The sequence below is a fragment of the Eurypyga helias genome, unplaced genomic scaffold (assembly GCF_000690775.1).
Source record: "Eurypyga helias isolate BGI_N326 unplaced genomic scaffold, ASM69077v1 scaffold4660, whole genome shotgun sequence".
NCBI lineage: Eukaryota > Metazoa > Chordata > Aves > Eurypygiformes > Eurypygidae > Eurypyga > Eurypyga helias.
The window spans coordinates 1-17,823 of NW_010223778.1; the positions used below are offsets into that span (position 1 = coordinate 1).

Below are 17,823 nucleotides of genomic sequence, written 5' to 3' on the forward strand. Positions count from 1 at the left end.
CCAACCCAAACCGTTCTATCATTCTCTGATTCTATGATTATGGTGTTCTTGACAAACATGGTTCCCCATTCGCTGAAATGCAAGCACTAACCTGCTTCAGGGGGAATACTTTTAACCTGCAATCGGTATGACTGAGGGTGGAATCAAGTTCTGTGCCTTGGCCTGCATTTTAGATACAGAAAGGGTGTATGGGTTGGAAGCCCTTCTCTTAGTGCTGTTATCTCTTCATTAATATTAATACTGAGATATTGTTATGCTTCATAAAAATTAAGATACTGTAGTACTTAATTTTGTATTGGTAAAGGTTTTCATATCTTTTTTAATATTTAATCTAGTTCTGTGGGTAGTGATATCTTATCTGCATAGCCCTTTCTGTGCTCTTTCTAATGCACACTTGGTGAAGAATCAGGTAGATACATTGCACTTTTAGTTTTTTTTAAAATAAGTTATTTTTCTAAGGGGGAAAAAAAAAAAGATGATTTCACCCTCCCACCCCACAGTGCATCTGACATATTTAATGCATCCACAGCAGGACTGTAGTCAGTCCAGCTTTCCCCTTTTTTTAATGAAGTCTGAAGCCCCATCCCAAACATGGAATAAGCCATGTATAAAGATGAAAGAGCATTTGTTCGTGGAATGGATTAATTATCATATCCCAGTATTTCTGATGGAGCCAATGAAATTGCATTTCTCTCTGGAGCTAAAATTTTTGCTTTCTAAACGAAAATTTGCTGGGGGATTCCATATATGGAAGAGTCAAGCCTGGTCTGACTCTTGAATTAATTTGCTAGAGGATTCGTTTAGTTGTCAGGTTTGAGGTTCAGATTGGGTAAAGGGAGGTGAAAGGGTTTCCTGTTTTGTCTTATCAAAGCCAGCGTACTCTGAATGCATGGGTACTGTAAAAACTCAGACTTCAAATGCAGCAAACCCAGTGATTATGGTAACTTGTTATTGGAGGGCTTGCATTCAGCCTGGATTAGTCAGTGGCCACGGTTTTATTTATAAATTGGCTCAAATTGCCTAGGCACATGCTGGTTCTCTGGCAGTATGGGAATAAGAGGTGATCACTGCCAAGAAGTGATTCCACACTGTGACTCAGGAATAGCTTTTTTTTTTACTTAGAGAAGCGAGCTTTGGTATTGTTGGAATAGAAAAGCAATTTTAAAAGCCAAAATCTGAGGAAGTGAAGAAGTCTGTATCCTTTTAATTGTTGTGTTGCTGTTGTTATTGTTGTTGACAGCCAGATGAAATATTTTCAAAGTGATCGATTACAGGTATTTTAGCTGATCATTTTTGGCAAGCTCTTCATGTAAAATCCCTTTTGAAATATGGCCATGGTCTTACCAGAACATCTGTTTGCATAACATATATTTCATAAGATGCATGTTTGTTTGGTTTGGTTTGTTTTTTTAAAAAAAAGCCTGAATCATCCTTCCTACCTTTATTTTTAAGTTAAACACTTTCAGCATAAACTGCTTCTGCAAATGCAAGCTAAGCCTGTTGCCCTGCAGCCTTTGCAGCCCTCTTCCTCTCCCTTCCCTTTCTTTCCCTCTTCCACCCACCTACCTTCCTCCTGCTCCTACTTCCCCAGGTGCTGGGGTGTTATAGAAAGCTCAGTGGGTTTCAAATACTCACCTTTCCCTCAACTTCCAAAAGATGAAATGGGAAAATTTAAAAAGCACTAACAATAAAGGGCATTACTAAATTTTTTAAGCCCGAAAGTGCTGAGCAGTCTATAGTGTTTAAATTTCCATTAAAGGCTAATGTTTTTTTAAAGCAAATAAATGGTAAAAAGAAATGTAGACATACCCTGTTCACCAACCCATGCTTCAGGTGACCTGAATGTGCAGAATTTACTCTTGTGAGTTGTACTAACAGATTACTTACTCTTTTTTGTGTTTTCATATTGACAGAAAATGTTACTTAAATTTTATTTAACTGTTAAAACATAAGTATTGATTTATAGGTGACTCCTACCTTCCCCCCACTCTGTTGTTATATGGTATGTAACTGTTTAGCAAGATTACCACTTTCTTCATTAAACTCAGCAGGGTTTACTGTTTTGTTCCCCCTTTTTTACCACAAGGTGACGGACCTGTTACCATGTCTCAGGGGATTTCTTGCAGCTTGGGGTACTGTGACTAACAGTTCAGTTCAGCAGCCGTGTCCCACCTGGGGTTCTCCTGTTTGGGATAGTTCTCCCTTTGCTGCTACTTTACCTCACTTCATGGAGGATGGTGGATGTTTTTTAGTCACATGAAGTATTTTGGATGTAAAACCCAGCTGAGTAGGCCCAGCTTATTTTTGCTTTCACTCATTCTGCCTTTTAAACAAGATTAGGGAAAGCTTCCAGAATACAAGAAAAGTCAAATCAATATTGTTTCACGTTCCCAATCTCAGGGGACTCATGGTGACATATGAATATAGAAAAGTTTTTAAGTACTAGTTGCTTCAGAGATATGGACACACAAGTCTCAGCTATTCATGTCTGGTTGATGCAATGTCCATAAATAACTTGATGCATTTAAATTTAATTTAAATTATCTTAACCTGAAACATCATGAAGAAAGGCTTTGAGAATGCCTCCTCCTTCCATAAACTCAAAGGTGAACCAGCTTGTTTGTTTCTGAAGGGAGGTGGGTCAGTGAATCCTGTACTGATGTGTGGGTGGAGAACTGTGTCTCATTTCTTAAGGAGAGTGAGAAGACTAAATACAAGAAGTATTTTTAATATTTTTTTGTCTGTTAATGTCGAGATATATGCAGCTCTTCCTAATCGATGAGTTTTGAACTGAAGGTATCTCATTGCTTTTAATTCAAGCAAGTAGTCCTTCAGTCCTAAGATTCACAAAGTATTTTTTTTTTCTTTCATAAAAATTGAAATTCTATCCTTACAAGCTAATACAGATTTAAAGGGGAAAAAAAATGTGTCTCAACAGAAATCTGCTGAGACAATGTGATTGCTTCTAAAAATACTGACCACAATTTTATATATAGGTCATCCAGTCTTCAGTCAGGGCCGGTTGTCTTTATGTTTTAAAGCAAAAGAATGCAGATCTCTACCTTGTCTAATGTGTTGATGTCCTAGGGATGGCATCACTCCCTGGTGTCACACTGCTGTGAAAATCGCACCAGAATTATGTATTCTGAATGGGAAAATTGATCTACTTCCAAATCTCATTTCTCTGAACAGGAAAGGTCTACAGGTCACTCCCACCCTGAAAATGAACTGATCGTTGACAGAACTGGATTTATTTTAGTAGTAGGAATGATCTGACACATAGAAGAAAAATGTTTATTTTTAACAGTACTGTGCTTTACAAAAGGAGAAATAAATTACCTTGGTTAAGGAAGCCTGGAGGAAAGTCAAAGTGGCATAATATCCCACTGCTCCATCCATTGAAAAGCCTGATTTTATCCCCAAGCTGCAAGAAATGTGAACAATTCTTTGTAGTGGAGCTGTGGAGCTCATGAAAGACGGAAACATTTTTACCAAAGGACCGTTGCATTATCCTATTTTCTAATAACATTGCTTTATGATACTGCTTCACTTTAAAATGCTGTGTTTTGAGAAGAGGCATTATGAGCCAGAGCATACAAAAATTGTACTGGTTTTCCTTCCTAGATATAGAAACCAAAAACTTGGATGTTAGCAGAATGGCAGTGTAGTATAATTGTATTTTTTTTTTTTTAAAAAGCACATCAAAGTGGAGTTACACATAGACAAGCTGGATACAATAGAGTTTATAACTAGAACTGAGTAATCTTGCCATTTATATTGAAGCTACCTTTTGACTTTTGTGCATTTTGCTTTTTCTGTTTCTTAGACGCACAGCCCACAGATGGAGAAAGGGAGGTATGGAATCAAATCAGTGCAGTTTTACAGGACTCGGAAAGTATGCTTGCAGACCTTCAGGCTTACAAAGGAGCTGGACAAGAAATTAGAGATGTATGTTTGTTAAAGTTACTGACAGTTCTTTGGAAGCAAAGGTCGATGTGTTCCTTGCTACTGTTCCACGCCCAAGAACATTTTATGAAATGATAGGAAAATCTTCATTAAAATTGTGTGTAGAAATTGTTACAGATTATGTGTAACATTGAATGTAACGCCCTAATATTAAATCATTAAATGATGCCTCTTGGAACTTCTTTTAAGTTTACTATTAGTAATTATTTTTCACTTTGAGAAACACCATTTCATATACCTCATTTTCTATATTTCATGGCAGAATTCAGAGTTGAAGACATGGAGGAAATAGTACCCAGATGTCAGAAATCAAGTAAAATAGTTCTTTTTCTGTAAAAAAATAGTGAAATAGTGAACCTCAGTAAACCATAACCTTGCATCTCCTTTACATGCATCTTATTATATTAAACTGGTACTTCTGAAGTGTAAATTAAAATTTTTCTCAGCTGGCCAAACCTTTTCCTGCATCAGCTTCGCAGTTATTGTTAGCTTGAAGACCCTGAATATGTTAAAGATTTCAAAAACATCAAAACCTTAAAAACAAGGCCATTTCTGCAACCAGTAGTCATACAAAAGGTCTTACCTGATGGTTCTACAGTAGTTTTGCTCCCTAAAGAACATGTTAAAACACATTTCTGCATGTCAGTGATGCATTGGAATGAATAATTTTAAATTGCTGTCTTACAGGGGAAGAGGGAAGTTGGAAAACATGATATTTTTTGACTGCTAATTTCCTGTTCCTGTGCAATATAATTTCTCATAATCATTCTATGGTTTACAATACTTGCTTTCTAAAATACTGTAGTAGAAAACTTCCAAACCACGTTTCACTTTTATTCATATATCACAGTTCGTTACAGTAATATTTTCATTTCAGGCAATACAAAATCCCAATGATATCCAGTTGCAAGAAAAAGCATGGAATTCAGTATGTCCTCTGGTTGTAAGGCTGAAGCGTTTTTATGAGTTTTCACTCAGATTAGGTGAGCCCTGTTTTAGTAAGTTTCTTTTCCCACAGACTTTTAAAGGGTTATTAATCTTTCTGTTTGAGATCAAACAACATTTAACTGCAATTATAATTATCAAGGCATATTTTTAATCTCAATTTAATTTCAAAATTATCATAGTTTGTTAGCTTGTCACTTAAAATAAATCTGTATTATCTAAATAGAACAGGTAAATAACATTGTAAAATTACATAGTTTTTTCTCTGGTGCCTGCCACTCTTTTGCACTTCACTGGTCCCTATTGTGATAATGCAGGTTTTTTGTTTGTTTGTTTGTTTTGGGGGGTTTTTTTGTAATTTGGATCCTTCAGAGTTTTAAAAGGAAAGTAAAACAATAACATTTTGAGACTTTGCAAAACAGGGATAAATGGGAGAAGGTTATCAATACACTCTCTCACGGGGTGAAAAGCCAAATCTGGGCATATTTTACACTGACTATCATCCCTACAAACCCAAGAAATGATGTAATTACTCCCTGAATTAGGACTTTGGAAGAGAACTAGTGTTCAGAAATTTATGGGTAAAGCGGGAGAGCTCCCCAGTCCAGGGGAATTTTTCTTCAACATCCTACTTACTAAGTCTTTCACTTTCTGAGTTATGCTAGTTAATTATAGCCACGGGAACTGAATTACATTGCTATCACTGCTTAAGAGTACACTTCTAGTAACAGAGATGCCAGAATAATCTCTGTACTGAGCTGATGGCTAATTGGGGTAGATGAAAGAGTTGAATACCTGAATGCAAGAAAAATGCTTGCTCTAGAATTTTCGATAGGGTACCCAGATAAAGAGTGATAAAAACGGAAACGAGGTCAGTGATGCAAAATAGAAAGTGGCAGAGAGCCTGAAGAGGCAGGTGTCTTTGACTCATGCTTCTCACCGTAGAACAGTAAGAAAAATTATTTCTACTAGGGCTCTGCATGTTCAGAGTGTTCCTTCCCTTCAAACAAAGTATATTTAGGTAGTTACTTAAAACTTTGTCGTAATGTGAACTGAATAGCATTTGTGCTTCTGATTTTTATTCAGAGAAGGCCCTGCAGAGTTTATTGGAGTCCTTGACGTGCCCACCTTATACCCCAACTCAGCACCTGGAACGAGAACAGGCACTAGCGAAAGAGTTTGCAGAAATCCTACATTTCACTCTTCGTTTTGATGAACTGAAGGTTAATGAAGTCTTTTATACATGCTGATTTTTTTTCCATGTGTTTTAAACCAAAACTGATTATTCCCTATTTTTCTTCCTCTAAGATGAGAAACCCAGCAATTCAGAATGACTTCAGTTATTATAGGCGGACAATAAGTCGCAACAGAATAAATAATATGCATGTGAGTAAATAAAGTCTGATATGCTGATCACACTGAGGTATTTATCAGTGTGCATTTATACCGTTTGTGGTAATATGTTTTTTCTTTTGATGTCATGTTCTAGCTGTCATGTTTTCTCCTTCACACCGAGAGTTAATCAGCAGCCAGAATGAAGTGATTAGAGTGGAACTATTCATGCAATAATCTGCTTGCTGACATGAGCATGTACTGTATCTTTTTCTTGCTGCTGGCAAGATTTTTAAGTTTTACTGACTATTTTTTCTCATGTTTTCATCAGCTAGACATTGAGAATGAAGTAAACAATGAAATGGCCAATAGGATGTCCCTGTTTTATGCAGAAGCCACGCCAATGCTGAAAACACTGAGTAATGCAACTACACATTTCGTATCAGAAGTAGGTAATGGGGGGGGGGGAAGGTCTGAGACAGACATTCTTAATTTTAATTTTACAAGATCATATGCTGAACACTGACTGTTTTTTACCCTTCTAGAACAAAACGTTACCAATTGAAAATACAACGGACTGTCTAAGTACTATGGCTAGTGTATGTAAAGTCATGTTGGAAACGCCGTAAGTTTTACCTTAAATCTTGTTTTTCTTGTGTGAGAGAATCTGCATTGTATTTCAAGTAGCCACCTGGAGTAAACACAGGGTTTTTTCCAAATGAATTCTTGTATGTTTGCTTTATGTTGTTGTCACTTGTATACAGAGCGTGACCTGGTATTAGGAAGCATTGCCTCCTCTTTTAACCACCTTATGGTATTTTTTATAAATCAGTATTGAGTTTTGTTAGGGAGAGCTTGTATGATCATCCTGCATTTCCACAAAAGGTTAAAATAGAAGTGTAATCTTATGCACTGACAAGCTTCAGCATCTGTGTCTTGTCTAACGAGGGCCATAGGCCAAGTACTGTCTCTTGTTTGCCCACGCTGCTCAATTCTTAGCACACGTAGGGGCAGGACTTTGGTTCTTCCAAGTAGTGCTTTTGCCAGTGATACACAAGGACTATACTGAGGATCATTTGAGCAGATATTTTTGTGGATGCAGCCATCTTACTCTGGATATTTTGGATACTTTCTTCATGGAGAGGGTGGTGAAGCACTGGAACAGGTTGCCCAGGGAAGCTGTGGATGCCCCATCCCTGGAAGTGTTCAAGGCCAGGCTGGATGAGGCTTTGAGCAACCTGGTCTAGTGGAAGGTGTCCCTGCCCATGGCAGGGGAGTTGGAACTAGATGGTCTTTAAGGTCCCTGCCAACCTAAACCGGTCTATGATCATAGAATCGTAGAATATTATGATATTAGAAAGTTCAGCTGTATGGAAGCTGTACAGTTGCATTCATATCTGGTAGCGTAGATATAGCCAGTGGGGTTACTATTGTTTAGCTGTGCATTTAGTTGAGTATTTTTTAGGTTAGATGTCTCTGAGTGAAAAACACCTATCAAGATAGAGTCAGGGTAGTCTTCCTGTCTTTGTATTGTTTGTTCATGGTGCCGTGTTAAGCGTACAATTCCTTAGGTAATTGTGTTTCTTTATGAAAAATATGGAGAAGTTTATGTAGGTGCTGGACACATCTCACAATCCCAGGACGTCATAGAAGCAGTAATTGAAAAGTAACCTTATGTGTCAGGTAATTTTTCGGCAAAAATAGAGAAACAAAGTCGTGAGTCATCTAAAGAAGATTATCTGATACTTAGTTCTAATTGTGGGATAATAAGCATTTTCACATCAAAATGTCTCTAGCCTTTAAATCTGTTCATGTTATGATGCTGTGAAAGAATAAAAATAGAAGTTATTGTAAACAGAAGTAGTATAGTACAGACTGTAGTATTTTTATTGGTACGTTTAAGAGAAAAAAATCAAGTTTTATGTTAAAAATCAGTAGACAAATCTGCGTATTATCTACTCAAAATATTTGTTAGATTGTAATAATTTCTGGTTTTCAGGATTTCTTTTTTCTCTACTGTAGTTCATTGTTCATTTCTTGATGAAGGTTTTGATGGCACAGTTAAGACAGTCTCTGAATTCTTATTTTGGAATTGAAAAGTCAAAGAAAAACTCTCTGAAATTACTTTGATCCAGTCCTGTCTAGAGGGCTGCTACATTTTAGATGCTCAGTGAACCTGTGTTGAGGTTGCCTGTGGACTTAAGAGAGGGAGAGCAATCACTATGATCAACATAGGTGAAGCCCTGAACTTACGAACTGCTGAAATTAGATCCCAGTTAAATGTTAACTGTTTCAAAGTAGGAATTTAAGCAAAAAGAGTAGCTTTCCTTTGAGGTCCTGATGTTGTCTTTCTGAGATTAGACAGAAGTACAATCAGTCTCCACCATATTTCATGAACTATGGAAGTCGTCTGTGAAGCTGTCATCATAGACATTTTGCTGAAGTGAGGATCTGAAGTGGGAAGGGGTATGAGAAGGGTTTTACGTATCTCTCTCTGCTTTCTAATCATCCTTCTAAATTTACAAGTACTTACGCAATTCAGAGATCCTTAAAATCTTGCTAAGATGCATCTTCAACCTTAAAATGTAATATTAGTTCCAATTTCAAGTGCTCATAGTCTAGTTTGCAAAGCTGTCCAGTACACAGTCAGGACTGTTTATTTCTTTTGTTCTGTTTTCCAGAGAGTACAGGAGTAGATTCACCAGTGAAGAGACCCTTATGTTCTGCATGCGAGTAATGGTGGGAGTTATTATTCTCTATGATCACGTTCATCCTGTGGGAGCTTTCTCAAAGACATCAAAGATTGATGTAAGAGTGACTTTTCTTTAATACTCCCTACGTTTGAGAATTCTAGTCGGCGGCTTTTTTCCTAGCATAATCTTATGTCTTTGTATAAATCATTTTAATTACTTTTGAATGGCAAAATTTAGAATTTATCTTCACCCGCTTACTTTAATATATCAGCTTGTTTGAAATTAAAATAAAGATCAGTCTTTTTTTTCTTTGTATTTTCACACAGACACAGATATTAATTTGTCTGTTAGCTCTGCTTTCCTGTCACAAACAATGTTGTATTACCCTTACTCTGGAATAAGTCCTACTGTCAAAATTTTTTATTAATCATATAGTTCATTTATGCTGAAATGCCCATCCTTGGCAGTAGTTCTGTTATAAATAAGCAGATACTTGACATTATCTCTGCTTTGTCTGAGATCTGAAGCAGCAGAACTGAAATGTTGTCCTAATGTTGATAATGAGCCTTTGGTTTTAGCTTGGGCATGACCAGTCACAGGGAAATCAGCTTTATCTTTTCATCTGAGATATTGCAAGCACACACCCAAAAGTGCGCTTATTTTTGCTACACGTTTTTACAAACCTAAATCTCATATGCCCCGTGTTTCAGCACAAATATGCTGTAATTCATGAGAAAAGACTCTTGTCTTTCCCTTTACAAGAGAACCTACTTCAAAAGAGGAAAATGTATATATATATTGTTCTGCTCCATGACACTAAGTCGTCATTAGCACTTTTCATTTGCAGATGACAGTATTTTACCACAGCTCCTCTTTGACACTGTTCTGCAGAGGAGAAGATATGTCACAAATAGGTGAATTGATTTACTCAAGGTCATGCAGCAGATAGAGCCCGGGAATTGAATGCAGACTTCCTGGCTTCTAATTCAGTCTCTTGCCTACAGAGGCACAAATAAAACTTTGATGGGACCAAATGTACAGTGTTTGTACTTTTTTTCTCACATTTATCATAAAGCCCTTTAATCTTACAGAATAGTTAGACATAAATGGAAGGCAGGAGGTGCACAACTCAGTTTTTAAAAATGAGTACATGGTCCCAAATCTCAATTCACTTAATTAGTTTAGTGAATCTTTTCCAATTTAAAAAAAAAAAAAATTAAAATATTTCATATGATGAATTTGTTCTACTGTTAAAAGATAATTCTTTTTTCCTCCCAACTGGTCACTTCTGGTAGCCATTTCAAGAGGATTTCAGAGACAGTGGAACAAATTGCCCTTTCTTTACACTTTCAAGCCTGGAGACTGGTTTTTTTTTCAAGCTGTTAATTACAGACACCTACCTTAGACGTCCTAACAGCTTCTCTTTTTTGGCTATTTTAAGGATTCTGATTCTAACAAAAATGGAAATGAATGGTCTCAATTTTTATCCCCCTTGAGTTTGTCTGATCTGATTGGGCATGTAAACCTGTACTAGCAATGTGAATATAGTCTTGAGTTTCTCTAGTTCAGGAGAAATACCTATCTTACTGAAAAATATGTGCTGCCACCCTGAGAATTTCATCTGATCAACTATTTGCACAGCTAGTTTTATCATCCAGGTGGAATGAGCCAGCTGAGCAGTGATCATTGGTCATTGAACAGGAGGCTGAGTCACGTTTTCCAAATAATATTTAGGGGCAAATACATGGACCTTGACTTCAGTTAAATATTTCATCATCCACTTTCATAATAACGCAGATTTGCTCCTTAGCTACAAAGAAAATAGTGTCATGTAAATTTAGCACTGTAATGTGACTTGAGAAGTTTCAAATTCTGATTCTGCCATAGCTTTTTTCTGTTATTTTAAATAAAATTGAGTTCATCTTGACCGATTCCTGGGTAGCAATTAGATGTCTTCATAGCAATGGGAAGAAATAGGTAATTCCGCAGCACAGTTCACTGAATCTGAAAGTATGTTCTGAACAGGTTAGAGGAATTGCTTACTTCTATTGCCTAGATAGGAGTCTCTGTAGTCAGTCAAATGAGCTCTACCTTTGCTTTCTCTGCTTCATTTCCTCTTTTGTAAATTTGGACAGAAATTCAGCCTGCTTTTTACAGTCTCCACAAAGATGTTCATTCAGTGTGGTGTTTAAAATCAGTATCATCAACAACTTACCTCAGATTAATTTTCTAAGCACTAGTTATAAAACAAATCATAAGTTATCACCAGTTAGGTTTAAAACTAAAAACTGAAAATGACTGCCTCATGTGCAAGCATAAAAATAAAATTCAAAGTTGAAACTTCCTTTATGGTAGTTGCTAACAGCAATGACATGGAAGTCTCTTACAAAATATCTTTTTTAGCGTATATTAGCTGTCCTTGGTGGGGTTTTTTTTAAGTTGGAATTGGAGAAATCATGTGCAAGTTAAAACATATACACTTAGTACATTATGTTACTATTTACAAATGGTTTTTAAAGTAGATGTTTTCTCAAAGTTTAGGTTTTTAACTGAAGATAATTTTTAGTAAGTTATAATGCTTTTATTGTGTCATATAAAGCAGTGTTAACACTCAGTAGGACCAAAAACCTGCCTGTCTTTTGGTGAAATTTTTCCTTGTTTTCAGCTAGTGCAATTCATACATTATTGTTCAATAGTGGCATGCTTCTGTTCCCAGATGAAGGGATGCATAAAAGTTTTAAAAGAACAACCACCTGACACTGTGGAAGGACTTCTGAATGCTCTCAGGTATGTGTGGAATAGTTGTTTGATTCAGCCTTAACAAATTCCTCTTTCTTCTTACTCACGATCCCTTTATATTCAAGACTTTTCACCTTAGAAGCTTGATTTATTAAGAAAATTGTCGTTCGGGTGTGCCTTCATCACCTGGGGGTTTCTTAAGTAATATTAATTTCTTTCAATTGCATTTCACTTTGATAAGCAAGGGCTATTCATATTGTGAGTCATAATGCCCTACTTCAGCGATACTTAAGGTTCATCTTATTGCCTAAAACTTAACCATCTGAAAGGTAAACAATACATCAAAGGTAAAACATACATCTAAGATAAGATTTGCTATGTAAAATACCTCAGCAACTAGACCATTTTAGAAACTCTAAATCTCTCTAAGTTCTCATTTGAGAGCTTCTATTTTGCAAATCCTTGATCCTTCTCTCTTTCCTTGTGATTTAATAAGGTGCTTTTTTTTTCTTTAATTTTGCTAAATAATCCAACTTCAATTAAGCAACAACCTAAATCCCAACCCTGAAACTAAGTATTTAAGGTGCTGTCTTGGGAAGCAAGACACAGTGGGCTGACACATCCCTGATGCTGAGGAGGGAGTTTTTCAGAGTTGTATTAAATTCTCCAGCTGTTCACTGCTTGGGTAGAGCAAGAACTGCATCCATAGCCATGTCTTTTGAACTGAAACTGATGTGGTGTTAAATCCTACAGGTATCAGGTGTGTTTTGAGCTTATGTGGTGATTGATCTCCCTACAAACGTAAGCAGTGCAGAATGTTTGGGCTTAAACAGAAAAAAATACATTAAACCTCTTCAGTCCTCCCAGGATATTCCCAAAAGTGTAACTCGGCACCATACAAACTGTGCTGGTTACAAAATAATAAAATAAAATAAAAAAAAGTTTTCTCTGTGATGGTACATTGTAAAATGTAAAGGCACAGAACATTTAATAAAGCTGCTTAAAATCAGGCTTATAGTTCTGCCCAAATTCAGTCTAGATTCCTAAATCCTTCTGATGTTTACCCTGTTTGTTATGTCTTTCCTTGTTTTTTACTTCTTTTGAGGCTTTCAACTGGAAAAAAAAGATGTAATTTTGACACAAAATCATGGCAATTTCATAGATGGATGGCAAATGGTATTTAGCCAGAATTTAACCACAATTGTCCCCCTGTTAACAAGGAGTAATTTATTGCAAGTGGTATTTAGGAGATGGTAGAGCACCAAACTATTAGCGGTTAAATCCCAGTGATCAGAGACGAGAGGAACATGGAAGCTGCCCCTTTGTGTAATTGAACTGGACTGATTTCAAAAACAGGCAGTGAAGCTTTCGGCCTTTTCAAATCCCGATTCGTTTTATAAAATACTGTTTTAACTTGTAATTTCTAGGTTCACTACAAAACACCTGAATGACGAATCTACTTCAAAACAAATTCGAGCTATGCTGCAGTAGTATCCTGAGACAAGTAGATGTTTGTATTGATCACAGAAGATGTGTATGTTTACATAATTTAATACAGTTTGATGTTAATACTTGTGTGTCTTTACATAACCATTTTCTTCACATTGCTAAAATATATGAATCTGTTCATAACCTGACTGACTTTATAGAGTGCAGCCTAAGTTTTTATGCTAGCCTTTATCTTTTGGCTTCCAAAATACTTTTTTACTTAGATACTTCAGCTACAACAGTTTATCTGTCCATTTTATTCCTTAAACACCTTCTCTATCGGAGAAGTAAGTACTCATGAAGACAAAATGGACATCAAATGAACTGATATCAAAGATACCACAGAAAAGAAACTTCAAAGAAAGAGAAAGTTAATGTAAGAGAAAGTGAAACTCATTGGATATGTTTTAAGAACATGTGCACTGTTTTTTAGTCAGTTAGCTTTAGGATCTCATCATACTCGTACGAATAGGAAAATATCTGAATGTTCATCACTTTCGTAAAATATGTTGTCTTTCCTATAATAACTGAAGATCCACCTAATTTTAAGAATTATATGTTGGCTGACATCCAAAAATGTATTGCGAAGAGGTCATTTTACCTCTTTCCTTAATTATAAACAGTACCTTTCAACCACTGGGGAAATTAATATCCTTTTTCAGATTCAGTATAAATAAACAGAAAGGTTTATTTGCTAGATTTTGAAAATTCTATATAATTTTATTAGCCTTGGATAGAAAGGAAAGGGAAAATACTAATGCCTTGACTTAACTAGAAAGGGTTTGCTAGTATAAATATGTCATGATGAACATCATCTCTCAGACAGCTCTACCCGGTAAGTAATTTTTTTACTGATACAGACCGTTATAAAGCAGAACACTCTTCTGTAGCAGCAAACTTCCCCCGTGGCAAATTGGCCTCATCAGACTAAGGATAATATAAATAAGTTTTAAGACCTGAGCTGTTCTTAGGCATTCCATCAAGTTCCTTTACAGTATTCGTTGGATGATGCAAACTCAACACAGAAATATATATAAGCTGATTGCTCTTTGTTGGTTTTTGAGATGTGATTGATGCTTCAAGGAGTTGAGTTCCTTGCTGAGTTCTTTGTTCTTACTTTCTAGTAATTTTTCCAGTAAATGGAATAGAAATACTTTGGCAAAAGCAGCAAAGTGCTCATGCTCTGCTAAGTGTGTCTTCTGGGTGGTCTGCAGTTGCTGTACATATTCCTGCAGAGGTCACAGTCTGAAAATATGATTTTGTGTACTTTGCTTGCATGTATGTGTGTGAAAACTCCAGTGTTTGTGCACAGATTCAGACTTGCATTTGCTTCTTCCTGTGTACGTAAATCAGGGTTTGTGTGTTCTCACTGGAATTTTCATGCATATCACTTCTGAAACATTACCTTAAGACTTTGAAGATGTATTTGGTCTGTTGAAACTTGGCTGCGCTGTGACAAATCAAGTCATTGAACTCAGTCCTTAAACTCTATTGATATCATAAGTTCTTTGGAGTAGGGATTGCCTTAGAGTTTATTTCTGGGCAGAATGACCACTATGAGGTTTCTCAAGCCTGATCAGAACCTTTAGGTGCCAACGTGTCCAGCAGCTCCAGCTCATGTCACATCTGCAGTTGTAGCAGCAGATCACTATGTTGTTTTCAGGAACAGATTTAGAAACCACAGTAGTTTTTGTCCTTTTCCTGGAAGCAGTGATCACACTGCTTTTTCACAGTAGTAAATCCACTGTTTACAAACTCCATTTTTAATGGGGGGACATTCACAAATGTATATTAGGGGAAAACCTGCTTTGTTCTTAGTCACTTCCAGTTAGTGAAATTTAGGTGGATGACAGGTCATTCAGTTGAGCTTTGGTAACTGAAGTTAATACATGCTTTACCTGCAATTATTTGTCAAACAATGAAGTCGTAAGTATTCCAGAGGAAAGCCATTTGTCACTTTATAATAAAAATGGAAACCTTAAAGCATTCTGCGAGTTGTCATGTGCTGTTTGTTGAAATCACTGAATTTCTTTGCCTGCTATGATGTTTTTGTACAGAGTTTGTTTGAAATAATAAAATGTTTGGTACAGTAAACATGGAGACTGTGTATTTAGAGACAACATTAAAAGGTTGAGAAGTATGTAATTTAAAAGGTTGGATCTGAGATATAATAAGCACACCTTAATGTATCCAATTTATAGTTTATTTAAACAGCATTTACAGTGTTTCACTTGTATTGTCACAACAGCATAACCTCACATCACTTAATTCCTGTTTTTTTTCTGACAATTCTTGGCACTTCTCTGGCATCTTGTCCAGGGGAAATTGTTGATATTGCTTCACAGATTAGAGGGCATGAATCCCTTCCATGACTTTTATATCTTCACATTAGTCATCCTAGTCTACAGTAGACATCTGGGGTTGCATTTGTAATCAATAAGGTCACCAGAGGATGATTCATTTTATCTTAAGTGCAAATGAATTGCTGTCTGAAGAGGAGCTACATATGCTACTGATCAAAGTTATTGATCTCCATTTTGTCAGCGTTTCTTATTTTGGCTCATCATTATGTAAGAATACTTGTTTGTAGTATGGTAAATATTTAAGCCTCATAATGACAGCATTTTAGATTGTGTATAAATGTGACTAGTTTGGGTCAGAACAGCCCTAAAATGTTTGCTTGTTTTGTAATGGGAGAAAAATATTATTTTAGGGTGTTACCAATTTGAAAGAGTAGAATTTGCTGCTGCAAACAAATGGATGTGTTTGAAACATAGAATTATGACTTCTAAGCTTTCTGCTGCTACTCAGTGGCTGTCATGAAGGATAGTTACTAAGGTTGTATTTACTGGCATGTGATAAACCACATCACTCAGGTAAAGTATCTTATGTTTTCCATGTCTGCTAAAATTTACAAAGCAACAGAAAGTCTTCTCTGTATTTCTTTCTGGTTTGTATTTCACCTGAATTTAAACTGGAACTGAGACATAAGCAGTACATAAGATGCCTGGTGTTGTTACATTTACTCTGAATTGAACAAAGTACGATGTAACTTCTTCATATGAAATGATCTCTCCCCTATTTAATTCTTGAGAAGTTAATGGGATCAATATATTCCTACAAAAATACAGTGCCAAGTTACATGGATGGACTTTGGGGAAATACTACCTCATTTTTTTTATGCTATGTCCTATGATGAAAGTCTGAGAGAACTGGGCTTGTTCAGCCTGGAGAAGAGAAGGCTCCGGGGAGACCTTATTGCACCTTCCAGTACCTGAAGGGGCTACAAGGAAGCTGGAGGGGACCTTTTACAAGGGCCTGTAGTGACAGGACAGGGGGCAACAAGTTTAAATTGAAAGTGGGTAGATTTAGGTTAGATATCAGGAAGAAATTCTTCACGCAGAGGGTGGTGAGGAACAGGTTGCCCAGAGAAGTTGTGGATGCCCCCTCCCTGGAATTGTTCAGTTGTTCAGAGGTGGGGCTTTGAACAACCTAGTCTAGTGGAAGGTGTCTCTGCCCATGGCAGGGGGTTGGAACTAAATTATCTTTAGGGTCCCTTCCAACCCAGACCATTTAGCCTTTTTGGCCAAAACCAATAGATGCTTGTCTGTCCAATTGTCTTGTTTCATCTGTCAGATTCTTGTCTGTCTGTCAAGGTCTCACTGAACCTGGCACAACTATCTGGCATATCAGCAACTCCTCCCAATTTTGTATCATCTGCAAAACTCCTGTGGGTGCACTCTGTCCCGCCCTCCAGGTCATTAATGAAGATGTCAGGCAGTATTGGTCCCACTATCAGCCACTGGGATACAGCACTAGTGGGTGGCCTCCAAATGGATTCTGTGCTGTTAATCACAACCACTTTGAGCCGGGCAGTTCAGCCAGTTCTCAGTATACCTCACTGTTTATCTCATCCAAAGTTCACCAGTTTGCTTGTGAGGAAGTTAGGGAAGGTAGTGTCAAAAAATCTTGCTAAAGTCAAGATAAACAAGCCTTCAGTGACATTGCCCAGCTCTGTCAGCATTTGTGGTGCATCCCGTCAGGTACCTTAGACTTGTGTATGTCCAGTTTGTTACTGCCAAGAGTGAGTCTTCCTTGCCCAGAACTTTCTCTCGGGTCTCAGGAGCCTGGGATTCCTGAAGGCAAATCATACCATTAAAGGCTGAGGCAAAGGCAGCACTGAGTTCCTTGACGTTTTCTGCGTTTTTGGTCACCAGGTCCCATACCCCATTTAGCAGCGTGCACGCATTTTCCATAGCCTTCCTGTTGCTGCTGGCATACCTGTAGAAGCCCTTTTTGTTGGACTACACATCCTTCACCAGAATTATCTTCAGAAGTGTTTGGCTTTCCTAACCCCAACCATTCACGTTCAGACCGTGTCTTTAGGTTATTCCTGCATCCCTGCATGTGCCTCTTTATTTTTGAGTTTAGTCAGGAGCTCTGTGTTATCCATGCAGGCCTACTGCCATCTTTGCTTGGCTTCGTGCTTTTCAGGAAGGACTGGTTTTTGAGCTTGGAGGAGGAGGTGATGCTTGAAAATAAGCGATCTCTCCTGGGCTTCTCTTCAGGGCTGTATGCCGTGCAGTTCTTCCAACCTAGATCCCTGAACAAGCAAAATTAAAACTCAAATTAAATCTTTCCTGTGAATCATCTTGTGGCT

General features: G+C 37.1%; 1 protein-coding gene across 1 annotated transcript; it reads left to right on the forward strand.

Annotated features, from left to right (window-relative positions):
* The first annotated feature begins 3,837 nt into the window (after positions 1-3,837).
* FAM49A (family with sequence similarity 49, member A) lies at positions 3,838-14,384 on the forward strand. Its single transcript, XM_010152619.1, has 10 exons — positions 3,838-3,948; positions 4,844-4,949; positions 5,998-6,134; positions 6,220-6,297; positions 6,575-6,691; positions 6,789-6,868; positions 8,925-9,051; positions 11,653-11,723; positions 13,103-13,209; positions 14,228-14,384. The coding sequence occupies exons 1-9, from the start codon at positions 3,898-3,900 to the stop codon at positions 13,164-13,166; spliced, it is 831 nt and encodes a 276-aa protein (XP_010150921.1). The 5' UTR covers positions 3,838-3,897; the 3' UTR covers positions 13,167-13,209; positions 14,228-14,384.
* The last annotated feature ends 3,439 nt before the right edge of the window (positions 14,385-17,823 follow it).